Here is a 15319-nt window from a genome sequence, read left to right as displayed (position 1 = left end):
TCCAAGGGTGAGACCAAGCATACTGTTTCCATTCCTAGCCTTGTCTCCCCCTCCTGTAGGAAGGAAATTCCTTACATTTGCAGAGATTGTCTGCAAAAAGAAAAAGAAAAGAAAAAAGAAAAAGAAGAAGAGGCTTATATTGCCAAGGATGTAAACTGCAGCCCAACAGGTCAAACAGAAGGATAAGTCACAATGCCATGTATATTCAAAGGCAAACTCTATACACAACACCACATTTCTCAGGGCGGGAAGTAACTGGGTTAGTTTGTTACAGCAAAAATACAAAGCATTGTAATACCATACCGATCATCAGAGGTGTCTGACAAAATTATCTGTAAGCTGCAAAGTTAAAGAAATGCTTTCTTGCCAAATAATTTTGTTCATCTTTTCAGGTGTGACATGACCTGCATTGCTTTCTGTTTAGTTTGGTATATTTGATATTAAGCTTCCCCATACAGAAGTGATATACAGGAGAAGTTCCATGTCATTTTACATCATGATGTCTGCAGCAATTCTGTTCATTGTGACTTTTCATGGTTTAGTAACCCTCTCTTTTCATCTCTTCCTTTCACTAGAATCACTATTCAGCAGTAAACTTTTCCAATTATGTTCAAGAAGCACTTGACCTTCTTCATGCAGAGGTAGGTGGTGGCTTTTTTGAGGACATCTTTACATTTTGTTTGTGATTCAGGCATGCTGCAGAATCCACTCAAAATACAGTACAGCCATATTTTATGATGTATGTGGACAATCATTGGATAGCACAACTAAAGCATGTCGTTTCTCATGTGTCTCATCCACTCAACTTCAGCTGATGTCACATTCCACCCCACAGGTGGACATATTCCATTTTCTCAAATTGAAAACTATATTATGTGGTCACTTAATATTATTATTATTATTATTATTATTATTATTATTATTATTATTATTATTATTATTATTATTATTATTATTATTATTATTATTATTATTATTATTATTATTGTTGTTGTTGTTGTTGTTGTTGTTGTTGTTGTTGTTGTTGTTGTTGTTGTTGTTGTTGTTGTTGTTGCTGTTGCTGTTGTTGTTGTTGTTGTTGTTGTTGTTGCTGCTGTTGCTGTTGCTGTTGCTGTTGCTGTTGCTGTTGCTGCTGTTGCTGTTGCTGTTGCTGTTGCTGCTGCTGCTGTTGCTGTTGCTGTTGCTGTTGCTGTTGCTGTTACAATATATAAACAATGCTTATTATTCTGCTGTGAATATACTTTTGCTACATGGAAAAACAGTAGTAAAAGGACTTCTTAGATGCTGGGTGGGCTCCAGAGGTAGCCCTCTTCATCTCCTCCCCATTCATTTTATCCTTTGACCTCCTTTTAGTTCTGTTTTTATGATGACTCCATAGAACCTGGCCATTTTGATGTGGGCAGGATTGAGCTAAAAAGGTTGGTTGAGGTCAAGGGGAGGAGCAATTTGCCATTTGGTTCGTTCCTCCCATCGGAATGATGAACAGCCCTTTGTAGCCTGATTCACTGCCAATTATGCGCTTCCCCGATTGTCTGCAAAGGGTCAGGGGAAGTGATTTTTTTTTCATTTACTACATCATTGCTAATGTGATCAATCACTTTAATTTTAAATAAATAAACAAACAAACAAACAAACTGATTCATCACAACCCCAACCACCTAGCAGCCATTTTAAAAAAAGTTCACTTGCCCTGACCCTCTGCAGACAAGAGTCTGACCTTCACAAGCTGCTTCAGGGTATTGGAAATTTGCACTGGAAGGAGCTGCACTGCTCTAGTTTACTCAATTCCAAGTGACGACACCTGCTGGGAACAGACTAAACCCGAGCCCTCCAATCCACACCACAGTATAAAACCCCCTGATGGGTGTTCAAAAAGGTAGGGATTGGGGCAAATTGGTCCACTCCAGCGACAGCCATGTGTGGACACTGGGGGGGGGGGGAAGGGTGAATCAACCCAGTCCATCAGCACACCAAAAAGTGGGGCAAATGTTCATGTGGGTTTCCTCTTTGACAAAAACCTCCCCTTGCAAAGAATATTTTAAGCAGATAAGCAGCAATAGTGGGGAGAGATCCTCAATGCTTCCTTTGTCCATTGCATTTCCCCACCAAGCTGCTTTACCTTCTCTAAGAAAAACATGGGATTCCATATGTATGCTCATGAGAGTAAATACCAGTCCCAGAATCCTTTAGGTGGTGGACGTGGCTAAGGGAAACTATGGTGGAAAACACCAAGGATGGAAGAAAGGGTTCAACAGCTTCTTACCTACTATAACGATGCTGAAAATTGCACCCCCCAGCTCCAGAAACATTTCTTACAAAAAGAGGTCATTTAGGATTTCAGTATGTTTTCACATGTAATTAATTTGTTCCATAATCTTTGCTTTGAAGCTTGCTATAACAATGACACCGGCAAAGCCTGAAGACAAAATTTTAGAGATGCCCCGTGAGTTCATAAAGAAAGATAGATTGTATCACATTTCAATAGTGATATCCCACTGGATAGAGAACCTTGTGACATTTATATATCTCAAATCCACATAATGTCAGTGTCAAGCCAAAGTTTGGAGACTGCCAGCCAACTTTTAGAAGGGATGAGTCTTCCCTCTCAGTACATTACAAAATCCTTAAAAAAAATTAAGATTTGTCATTTTCTTCCACTCCTGTCAATGCCACATCCTTGCATCAGAACTATTCATCTCCTCAATCTCCCTTTGCTGGAAGCCTGGAAGGATTATTATAGTGGCTTGGGAAAATATTCTGCAAAGTTTACCATGCATTTCGAGTCTTTCTTCCTTGATTGTGTGGAAAAATACTTAACCATGGTATAAAACTCTTCCACACACCCCTGCCCCCAGCAATCATAGAATGACATTCTGCAAAAATGTAATGGATGCAGAACCAAGGGAGTCCAATGCCTGAATGAATAATGAAATATCATTGAGAAGTGGGGTGAATCGTGTCACAATATCCCTAATTAGTGTCCGCCACAATGTCTTGCTGGTAACCATGACACATGCATAGAAACACTAATAATTATTGTTGAGTCTTTGTGATGATGTGAAACCTTACAAAGGAAGGGGTAGAGATTTTGAAGAAAAGTGAAGCAAAATGGTATATTAATAATCTGTGACAGCTGCTTTGGCAGTAAGGTAGGAGAAATACCAGATTTCTGTTCCCAATACTACTGACTGAATAACTGAGTTCTTCTTTTACTCATCAGGTGCCTAAAGCTTTGATTAATCTGGTGGACATAATGGACCTTCTTCCTTTGAGACAGTTGTTTCTGGACAGTAGATTATCATGTCCCACGCATCTAGCAGAGTAAGACAGATTTGTTCCATTCTATATCCAGGTCTGGTCCTACCATTAAGCAGAGTGGGGCGGCTGCCCCAGGCTGCACATGCTAGGAAACCAGGAAGGGACAACAAAAAGTGTTCCAGGAACAACTGAGCATCCCAGGTGATCTCCTTGACATTCTTTAAACTGCTCTAAGGTGCAGCAGAGGACCCCAGGCCCTCACCAGTGTCAAATTAAGATTATGTGCATAGAGTGCAGGTTGCAGTCTTGCCCTTTGCCCAAACAGAAAAAAACCTGTTATGTCCAGGACATGCACTTATGGTATCCAGTAAGAAGCTCATCTGAAGTTTTAGAAGAACCTTATTTAATTATATGGCAATAATTTTGCCCTGGTATAGAGGAAAAAAATTCAAGAGGAATACTTGGCAAGCCCCACCAAGCAGAATGAGGCAATGTCTACAATAGCACAAGCATGAGGAAATATCCCCTGTGTCTTACCTTAGATGTCCTGGGGAAGCTACTTGCAAGCCAGTAGGATCTGTCACAACAAATCTTATATGGTAGCCCCAATAATGCATTCTTCAAGTTGCAATTTCTCTGTCACCTTTACTGATACCTCAAAAAGTGTATTGTAGAGCAGGAAAAAAAATATAGAAAGCAAACAAAGCAATCAAGAGGTCTTATTGAAAGGTTATAGAATGTAGAGATCGTTTCATTAGAAAAATATTGCAGGGGTTTTTTAAAGTTTTGTATGGTGTGGAGAATGTAAATAGGAAGACATTCCTTGGTCATAATTCTGGAGACTGGGGTTATTCAGTGACTTTACATCATTGTTTCCCAACCTTGGGTCCCCAGATGTTCTTGAACTACAACTCCCAGAAGCCTTCACCACAAGCTGTACTGGCCATGATTTCTAGGAACTGTAGTCCAAGAACATCTGGGGACCCAAGGTTGGGAGCAAGTTCTTTAAATTGTGACTAGAGAGAGACAGAGATGAATTGCATGTCCAGGACTATGTTAATAAACATCTATCAAACCATTAAAATGTCATTTATAAGAGTGTCATTTTAATTACAACTCACATTTAATAAACAGACCCGCTTTTTTTTCCTATTTTTTTCCTACCCTTATTTAAAATGACTACAAGTAGAAATGGGTAAAAATTAAGTGTTGTGCCGTTGAGGCAAAACAGCAAATAAGTACCTCATTGTATTTCTAGGAGAACTGTGTGTCTGCGTTTGGTCATTTCATTAATCTTTTGCCTGCTCTGTCTATGTCTTTCCCCCTTCAATTTCATGTGCAGAGGTCTTTGTAGCTGCATTCTTTCAATTCAAGAAGGCTCTTCTCAGCTAGTGGTGATGGAGAAAGCAATCAAAGCTTATCAGGTATATCTGTGGAGAATCAATTCTTCCTTCTTGTATATTGCCAGTATTTGTATGATTTTTGTTACATAGTATAACATGTCCAAATACTACCATATTATTGCTTTTGAACACCTATGACATGATTAAAAATCAACATGCATTATAACACTGTTAGAAGCATTTTACAAAAAAGTCATGACTATGGTACAATGTATATTATGTGTTATGTTTCTATATATCACACTGTGTAGAATCTACACTAGCAGAGAAATTGGCTTTCTGACAATTTAGGCTTTCTTTTAAGATAAAAAGGCAAGTTGCCAGGCCTCATGGCTGAAGATAAATATTTGAAAATTAAAATATTGCACAGGCCCTTCTGGATTGCTCAGTGGTATCTGGCTGCAGAGCCAGAGGTTAAGAGTTTGATTCTACACTGTGCCTCCCTAACAGGGGCCTAGACGTGATGATCCATAGGATTCCTTTCAAATCTGCAGCTCTATGATGATTATTATATATTATGATAAAATGTATCTGTAGCATCTTTCAAGTACCATAAATCTAGGAGTGGTCTGTGTTTGTACTTCTTATGGTCAGGAAACATGAATTCTATACCTTGCATAGTTTGTTTCTCTCGGTGCTTCTGGTCCCTCTCTCTTCACTCCTATTGACCCCACTGTTCTTTTATCTTGGTCTTCTCTTACTCTTCTCCTTGAAAACCAATTTTAAATTTTGCCGCACTCAAAGATGACAGCATAAACAAGTGTGTTTGTATGTGCACGTACCCCTAGATAAACAGACTTGAATTGCCTTCATACATTGGATATAATCCTTGTAGCTCTCTGGTTCAGGATTTTGGAGAGAATCTTTGCACATAACAGCCCCTGTCTTAATTCTTATCTATTGCTGGAGGGCTTCCCATTATCTTTCATACATGGTAAACCTTATCTGTCTTTATAGGCAAAATGAGGGGCCTTGTTACTTTGAGCAAGCATCTGAAAGAATTTCTGAGTATTTTCGAATAAGCATTGAATGTGTGCCTCTTGGCACTGTCAGTTCTTAAGCCTTGTAAATAGACTCAGGAACTGAAGGTTGCTCTTTTCTTTTTCTTCCACAGAGCACCCTACAAAAACTGGTGGAGAATGGCCAGTATGACACGCGTGAGGATTTCACAGTCGTATTACAGCCTTTCCTCCGAACCATCACATTACCTCTTCTACAGGTGTGTCGTGTGTTTTATGTGAATGTTCACTTTGCTCTTCTTCCAAGTTGGCTTACAAAGCTTTCATGGCATTCTGTGGGAACATTAAGCATGATGTGCAAGGCTGTGCTTATGCAACTTGGATCAAGCCTCAGACTCCGGGTCACAACCCTCCTCAAGTCCAGCTGCACTCTTCAGTAACAGGGAATAGCCTAATTAGCCAATTAGAGGGAGTTCCTGTGTCACAAACTTCAAGCATTATAATATGAACTCACAGATAACTCGGGCCAGAGAACTAATATTACATATACAACAGAGGACTGAAATAATTGAATAGCTAAAAAAATATAATGGGCTAAATTCAGTTGCTAGTCCTGGTTACAGTAAATTTCCTTAGTCAATGAGACTTTAGCATGTCAACATTTATGTGATTTCCACAGATGCAATAAGCCTATCCTAGTTGAAACTAACTACTGGGTTTTGCCAGTGGGTTCCATTTCTACTTGTTTTGAGCATTTGTGTTGTTCTCAATATGGATTCCCAGTTTAGACTTCTACCTGCACATCTTGATTTCTGTGGGAGTGGGAACAGATACATGAAGAAGAAAAAGCCTTTGGTACCATAACCAAACCCCTATCATATCATGAAAGAGTCCCAAAAAGTCAAAGTTTACTCAAATGTATTAAAAAATTTAACAAAACAACTAAGCTGTTTTTATGGACAGTAGCTTCATTTTTCTACTTCTAAGAATGCCAACAAAGCTGTTTCAACTCTGAATATTTTGACTGGTTTTGGTAATTTACATATCTTGCATTATATAACAATTTCTCAGCTTATATAATGTGCTTTTCTGTAATTTATAAATGTGACTTAACATTCTGTATTGTATTGCACATATTTCTTATTCATGTTTCACAGTTAATTTAAGCTTGAAATGACTGCCTTTTAAATGCTTGTGGTTCCAAAAAAGTTTGAGAATTTATTATGTCAATGTTTAAAAATCAGATTGACCTAAAAGAACTCTTACAGAGCCCATATTGACAAAATAACCCTCCAATGCCCAAAATGACTTGAATGGAGTTATAGGAGCCATTAGAGAAAGCTGCTACTCAGACTGCAATGGTTTTAAGCCGGACATTGAAGAAACCAATTGCTGCAACATTTGCATTTGCTTTAAAGGGACATTCATGTCAGATGAATGGAGTATATTGGGAGCTACAGTATATGGCTAGAAACGTTACTACCTTTCAAATTAATAGGAGTTTTTCCTGGAATAAAGACTAGAAAACCTATCTGAAGGTAAATGTAACAAGAGCTATACTAGATCAGAACAAAAGCCTGCCTAGCTCAGCATCCTGTCTGTCACAGTGGCTGACTAGATGTCCATGAAAATATCTCAACCAGAACCTAAAAACACAGACCTTTCTGCTGTTGTACCCCAACAACTAGTACTCACTGGCAGCAGGTAGCCCTCATGAAAACAGTAACTATTAATAATCCTTCTGCTCGTAGATTTGTCTAATCTCTTCTAAAGACAACTGAGGGCTCTTCCAGACAAGGCAAATTTTCCTTTCCACTTTCTCTCACTTGTTTGTGAAGGACTATGGGGTTTACTGGTATTCACATCCAAACATCCCATTAAAAAAACTTCAATTAAAAAAATCAGTTCTTTTTAGGAATGTGCTAATGGAAACCATAAATGCAAGATTCCAACTGGGAAACTCTGAACACAGAAAGGAAGTTTAATTGGAATTCCATAGTGCTAAACCCCACTTTCTTGAACAAATTGGACTAAATTAAACCATGCTGAAAGGATAGAAAGTCATGAAAAAAGAACTGAATTAAATGAGACAAACCTTACGCAGCATGGATGCATGGAAAAATACCAAAGAATCAGGGCAGAACACAGTACTTTTGGAAGAACAAATGCTCTGTGTCGATGAATCACTACATTTTGTGGTAGCAAAAGCCATAATTTAATGATGTCCTGTGTGGAGAATTACTTTCTTTCCTTTGCTGTGTTACCATATCCAGCCCAATTGGATGGCCCAGGAACTAATATCACAACAGAGGTGGTTAGGATTAAAATACTTCTTCAATTGTAGGCACCTCCTGAGAAATAAATATGGGCAGAATTCTGTAGCATAGATTACATCTGTGGAAAGATGATGATGTCACTGGCAGAGGAAAATGTTTCCATAATTAAAGACTTCTTCCTTCTGTCCCATAGCTTCCTGACTCTTAAGTAAGTGATTTCATTGTGTGGGAGTTTTGGGGTGGAAGGAGGAAGTCTCAGTTATCAAAAATCTGCATCCCAGTTCTCCCACAGCTTCTGTCCAAGGAGGCAGGTTACTCAGAAGTTCATTGAAACTGTGAAACCAAAGGTGGAAGTTTTTAATTAAAGGAAATCTTCCTCTTCAAATGTCTGTGTCATTATTCTGTAGGCATAACCTATGCAACATACTTTTAGCCCATGAATTATATATTCCACATGAATGGGAATTTTGCATAGTAGTTGTATTTCATTTCATTTCATTTCATTTTCAGGATGGGTATCCAGATATCACCTTCTTTGCACCTGATTGTTTTCATCTGAGTCAGAAATCACATTCACAGCTCTCTAGGGCCCTCTGGAACAATATGGTAAAGTACTAGCCTCTGGAAGAATAAGGCTTTTGCTAATGTACATTCACTTTCTCTTATTTGGGTACTATTTCTATTCCTGGGTATCTTTCTCTCATTTTCTTGTAGCAGCCCAAGAACTGCAATAGGACTAGCAAAGCAAGAGAGCAAGTCAATGGTATCGTGTTGTTATTGTTTAATTGTTTAGCAACAATCCATGGGGTCACAAGTGTCTGACTCTTCGTGACCCCATGGATTGTCATGGTTAAAGGGCTTGAGTAACTCAGAGAAGCTATGGGCTATGCCGTGCAGGGACACCCAAGACGGACAGGTCATGGTGGAGAGTTCTGACTAAACGCAATCCACCTGGAGTAGGAATTAGCAAGCCACCCCAGTATCTTTACCAAGAATACCCCGTGATCAGAATCAAAAGGCTAAAATGGTATTGTAGCTCCCAAATAATAAACATTTTCTTCCCCAGCAACTAAACTCAATCTTTGTAAATTATTTTTAGAACTTCTAGGTCCAAATGAGGCTTTTGTTGTGCAGTCACCCTGGCTCATTCTTGGAATTATACAGATGGCCAGAAGTTGTCTTCCATTTGTTACCCACCTATGTTTTGTTGTTGCTTTATCCATCTCTTTTCTTACCACAGCAACTCTGCTAAGGAAGAAAAGATGAAATAAATGCACCATTTCTTTTGGCCAGCAACACTAGGAGCCGTTCACCTGACAGCACCTCTGGAGGATTAGCTCCAAATTTTCGGGTCAAATTCTATTGTGGCATATTTTGTATTCTCATTTCTTCTTCTTCTGTTGCTTATAGACAACACTTCCCCTTATTGCCCCTGTTATCCTATTAGACAATTGCTTCATCACTCACTGAGATAAATTTTGGTGGCCCTGTAAAGTACAGAAAATGAAAGTTTTGCAAAGTACTTTGTGGATCAAAATGTGTGACAAAACTATCACAGTATTTATTAACTATTTGAATAGATGGCAAGGATTCAAAACACATTGTTACCTAATCATTGTTTGTTTGTTTGTTTCCCAGCTTCAGCCTTTAGGAAAGAAAGCATTATCCTTCAGTTTTGCGGATAATATAACTCTGATCTGCCCAACTCTGGTAAGTACTGTACTGCCTTCTAGTAAGAAAGTTTTGTGGGAATAAACAGTTTTGGAGAAGGTTAACATAACAGAAGATGTGTGTACCAAAAATGTAGCTGTCAGACTCTATTAGTTGCATGGCTCCTTAAGTTATCATCCAAGCCCTCAGCTGACTTCTCTTAGCACAGAGATGCCATCCTTTATGTGCTCACTGCTCCGGAGTAGTTAATTACAAGAGTGTCCTGTTGTGAACACATTTATATATATTCTCATAAATTATCCTATAAGATCTCACAGTCAGGATAGAGATGGGCATGAACCAAACCACAACTCTGAAAAAAAAAAAAAACATGAACTGGGCTGGTTTGGTTCATGGATCCCATTTTGCCAAAATGAAGCAAAGTGTTGAAATTTTTTTTTTGCCCAGTACTTTGTTTTGCTTCCGCCCATCCCTCTCCTGCCCCTGTCACCCCCCCACTTGCTCCTGAAACCACCCTGTCTTCTTCATCTGCTCTTGCTGTCATCTTCAGAGACAATGACCCAGCTCTGCTGTCTCTGTACATTCACCAGCCTACACCTGATAGGTTGGTACATGTGCAGAGACAGCAGGCCTGGCTCCCAGATGTGGTGGCTCTGAAGATGGCAGTGGCAGAGTAGGAAAAGAAGGAGTCAAGAGCAGGAAGGGAGATGATGGGGCAGGGACATTAGGTTCCCCTCCCCTCAGGCATGAACCTGAAAAACTGAATTGTGAACGAGTTTGTTTTTTCCAGGATTTGGGGCTGGTTTGTGGTTAGCCATAAACCACCCGATTCATCATTTTTCTTGTCTGTGCCCATTTTTAGTCAGGACTGGAAATTAGAAACATACAGGACCAAATACAATTATTAGTCCTAACTAGAGTAGACACATTAAATGAATGGGATTTACCCAAGTGTTGACACTGCATGTAGAAATTAATTAATGGGACTAGTCAAGCTGAGACTAGCAATTGGATTCAGGGTTACATGCCTAGTGTTTCTTTTTCAGCTTTTTAAAAAAGGAACCAACTCTGTTTAGATGTGGATGAAATATTCTTGATCTTTTCCAGTACTGGTCATATGGATATACACATACCAGCTAGATTTTCGAAGGGCAACCCTGATTTGATTTCCTTGTTTATTTCCAGTTTTCAGCATGAGGCACAGCTGCAATGGTACACATCTAATATTCAGATATACTGGGAAATTATGATTTCCCATGATGAGAATAAGCCTGTCTTTTGCTCATGCGTTTCACCTCCTTTCTTCTTCATGCGCAAGAGGAACAGATTTTAAAATTCAATTTTGATTTTAGATTGCATTTCATGCTAAACAAAAATGGGGACTGGGGAGTTGTAACTCTTGGATCTTGGTTTGTTTTGTCAACAAAAGAACAGATTGCAAGTTTCAACATCATAGCCATGTTAGCGTGTTTCAGCACGTATAACAAAAAGAGTTCTGGCACCTCAAAGACTTACATGTGTGAATTTTCTCCCAGGAAATGAACTGCAGTCCACAAAAGTTCACATTGAAATAATTCTGTTCATCTTTAACAGATTTAAGGAGCCACAACCTTTCTGTTTCTATTTTTGTTATACAAAACAGACCACAGTTGACCGATTTGTATATCTTGCAGCATTGCACCAACGAATGTTGCTGTGTTGCAATATTCTAGCTGGGGCATATTCTAGAAGGCTTGCATTCTGAGACTGGGCAGAAGTCTAAAGTGCTCTGAACATTTTTTGGATGGGCATACTGAATTTCTTTTTTCCCCCCAGCTTTTTAAAAAATTTATTTCTGTGACACATACGTACAAACAAAACAAACAAAAACATCTAAGACCATCAAAAACATATAAAACCAACAAAACATATATGCCGGGAGGTATTTCCCATTCAAACCTATCCATTATATAATTCTAACTAGAACAGATCTTATGCCCTGCTCCCATACTGAATCGTACTATATCCATAATAATTTTTATAAATTCTTTTACCTGCATCCCTCTCTATTCAATTATCATCATAAGCATTTCTGATTTCGTCATTAAGATTTCTTATCCACCTATATTTATTTATTTATTTATTCATCTTTAAAAACCAATTAAAAACATGGTTGTTCACTCAGGCCTTCCCTCCAGCCAATTCTTGACTTTCTTTCCTTATTTTCTCTATTTTTATTTATTGTAGCTGTTGTTCGTACTATTTATGTATTTGTTGTGTTATATTGTTTTATTTTATATTGTAAGCCACCTAGAGTGGTCTATTCATCCAGATAGGTGGGATATAAATCAAATAAATAAATAAATAAAATCATAAACATTTCTGAATTCATAATTAAATGTATTTGACTACCATTACTATCTAAGCATGGCCAGAATTGCTTATAGGTATGTTACCCGTATTACTTTATCTATAAACATGTATTTCTCAAACCAATAATTTCTATTGTTATATTCAGCAAGTAACTTTCTCTCTTTTTATTTGTGCCTTCCAGCTGTGGTACTTTAGATCCAAAATTAGCCTCTTGCCTTCTTTTTGCCAGTTTTAAAATGCCATCTATAAAATCTCTTTAAGGCATTTTCTCTACGGTTTACTAATTTCATCCCAAAATAATCAGTGTCCTGTCTTTGGAGTATAGTTTATCTGTCCAACCTCTGATCATAAATTTCTGCCCCCAGGTTCACCCATTTCTCCCCCTTTACCTTCTTTCCTATCAAGACAATCTCAATATGTTTCCCCCCCCTCATTCCCCCACCCCTTCCTTTCCTCCTTTTTGAGCATTTGCTTTCTAAAAAGAACAGTCTCATTCTCTCTCTCTCTCTCCCTCTGTGACGACAGCATACTGAATTTCTTATCTGGAGCCTGGTTCCAAACTTCATAATCTCCTCTTCTTCCTCCAATAGAATGATCCCGCATCTCTTTTTTGTGCATGAGAGCTATGATTGCTATACTTCCATTCATATCACAATCTCAGTTCTTAATACATGTATTGATTTAGTGGTAGAGGGAGTTCATGGACTAAGCAGGAAGGGTCTCAAGAAGAAACTGAGGGCACTCCCCTTGCTGAGGTCACAAGGTGTCTATGTCTGGTCACATAAATTCCACATCTCTTATTTGCTACCACGTTTGACCTCTGGAGCTTTGATACATGTTTTCCTTCTCTGTTAGCACCAATCCTTCCTGGGAACCTACAAGAACAGCAATGGCACACATTCATCTCTGGATCCCACTGCGAAGCCAAGCCAGGTAAATTCTTTTATCATTGCTTCTTTGTTGCACATGTGGACATAGTACAAAACTGAATAGCAACTGTTGGGTGGATATGGAGCAAATGCTTTGTTTTCAGGCCAAACAGTGGCTCCAGAAGAAGGCTTCAGCTTAAAAACAAGGTGCATGTTCTCCATGGGACCTGTTTTAAAGGAGAACTCTCCTCTCACCACCATGGCAGTCATAAATCCATTGGGTTCATGGGAGCTATTGCATCCTCTCCTGTCCCTAGAAGTTGTTTATCCCTGGTGTAGATGCTAAATATAACATGGAATGAGACTGACCTCCAGAGCAGCCGTTTTCAACCTTTTTTGGCCATGACCATAAACACAATATGAAAGAAATACATAGGCCAAATCAGTATTGTATAAGCTTTATAACAAACCTTATAAGGTGGTGTATGAAGAATTGTTTCCAATGTATGGCCCCTTTAAAGGTGCCAGTCCCCACTCCCCATTGTGAATGGGCCAGTCCCCACTTGAGAATGGCTGCTGTAGAAAATCCCAAAGCATAAATGCCAGAAAGATGGGTAGAAATTCTTCAGCACTACCTTATGAGTGATCATCCTTTTTTTACTTCTATCATCCAAATACAAGTAAAACTACTATAAAGCTCTGTCTCTCATCCAGCTCACACCGAGCTCTTCAGAATTATACCATACTTAATGGAATCAAAACATGCCACAAAGTCCAAGGGAATCTACACTGTGATCAAGGCAGTTCAAGTGCCAAATTAAGGGCTAAACGTTGTTTGAAATGGTTCTAGAATATTTGTTTCACCCAGGATTGTCTCAATCTGATCTGTCAGAAGGTTCCCTAGAGAACAGCACAGCCTGAACTCTTTAAATCTAAGTTACGATGAATACAAGCAATTCCCCCCTGCAATGTGCTTAGCATGTATGCCTCAGTGTACCAATGGCAGCATTGTACCATAAATACATTTTTTTCACTTTCCAAAATGAAGGGTTTCTGCATTTGATTTAGAAAGGCAGGTGGTACAGCTGCTTGTTGTGCAACTGCTCAATTCTGTTCAGTCTCTAGAACATTGTCCTGATATAAAAACTGAGGTAATGGATAGTTTCAATTGCAAAGGGTCACATGCTTTGTCAACATTCCTGCAATTTTCAAAAGAAAGAACTCTTACTGTGCCACAGAGAGTGATTCTGTGTGTCATCATGGATGGATGGATGGATGAGCAGAAAGTGTTGCATTAGGAAATAAAGGGTTTTATTCCAGGCAAGAACAGCAAGCAGATCTGTCTATTATGTATTATCCAGATGACACAATTTCTCCCCCTTCAGTGGCTGAAATCCTGTTGTACTCCTACACAAAAGGTGCAACTTTTGGGTGATAAATTGCCTCAAGTTAAGAAATTTTTATATACAACTGCAAGTTAGCAGCTAGTCACAATTAGAGTACACCCACTGAATCATTTGGTATTTTAAAATAAAAAAATCAACCTATATAAGTCCCATTTATTCAGTGGGAAAGGGAACACCAGATCAGCCATTCTTGACAGGGGCCATATGGCCCCCTTGGGGGGGGGGGGCTGGCACATTTGAAGAGAGCCACAGACTGGAATAAAGTCTTCACACACTACCTTTTAAGGTTCATTACATGACTTGTATAATCCTGATTCATCCTATATTGCTTTCATATTGTATTTATGGACATAGCCCCAAAATGTTGAGAATGGCTGCTCTATAGTACCCACCCCAAGCAAGGGCTAGTAGAAAATTAAAGCAACCAAGAATTTGAAATATCTGTGCAAATGATGAAAGTCTGGTATACATGATTTACTTTACTTTTACTTTACTTTATTTGGACTTATACCCCGCCCCTCTAGACAAAGTCTACTTGGGGCAGCTTACAGGAGTAATTTATTTATTATTTATTTACAATATTTTTACTCTGACTTTCTCCTTAAAAAGGACCCAAGGTGACTTACATCATTAAAAACAATATTTAAAGATAAGGACAATAAGCATACAAATATTAAAAAGAAACAAACAAACACCACTGTGAGAAGCAGTAAACAGAAGCAATAGTAAAAATACATTCAAAGCAGAAAGGCCTCAATTTATTTAAAATCCCACTCAGGCAGCCAGTCACTGAGGGAAAGTTTGCCTGGAGAGAAAGGTCTTTGCCTGCTTGCAAAAGAACAGCAAAGATGGGGCCCGTCTGACCTGCAGTGGGAGGGAGTTGCAAAGTCTGGGAGCAGTAATGGAAAAGGCCCTCTCCTGTATCCCTATCAAACATATCTGTGAAGGTAGTGGGACTGAGAGAAAGGCCTCTCCTGATTATCTTAACATCTCAGCAGGCTCATAATGGGAGACGTGGTCTTTGAGATAGCTTGGGCCCAAGCCGTGTAGGGTTTTATAGGTTAGAACCAGCACTTTGAACTGTGGCTGCAAATGGATCGGTAGCCAGTGGAGATGGTGTAACGG

General features: G+C 38.9%; 1 protein-coding gene across 1 annotated transcript in view; it reads left to right on the top strand.

The window, feature by feature from the left end:
- The window catches only part of PLB1 (phospholipase B1), a 127810-nt gene that overhangs the window by 73997 nt on the left and 38494 nt on the right, over positions 1-15319 (top strand). The window contains exons 26-32 of the mRNA XM_072991271.2: positions 576-641; positions 3221-3321; positions 4601-4682; positions 5776-5880; positions 8407-8502; positions 9535-9606; positions 12775-12852. Of these exons, the coding sequence (XP_072847372.2) occupies positions 576-641; positions 3221-3321; positions 4601-4682; positions 5776-5880; positions 8407-8502; positions 9535-9606; positions 12775-12852 (600 nt within the window). The remainder of the gene's footprint in view (positions 1-575; positions 642-3220; positions 3322-4600; positions 4683-5775; positions 5881-8406; positions 8503-9534; positions 9607-12774; positions 12853-15319) is intronic.

The sequence above is a fragment of the Pogona vitticeps genome, chromosome 1 (genome assembly GCF_051106095.1).
Source record: "Pogona vitticeps strain Pit_001003342236 chromosome 1, PviZW2.1, whole genome shotgun sequence".
In the NCBI taxonomy this organism is placed as follows: Eukaryota; Metazoa; Chordata; class Lepidosauria; order Squamata; family Agamidae; genus Pogona; species Pogona vitticeps.
The sequence above is the reverse complement of the archived record's forward strand: the minus strand, read 5'-3'. Positions and strand labels throughout refer to the sequence as shown.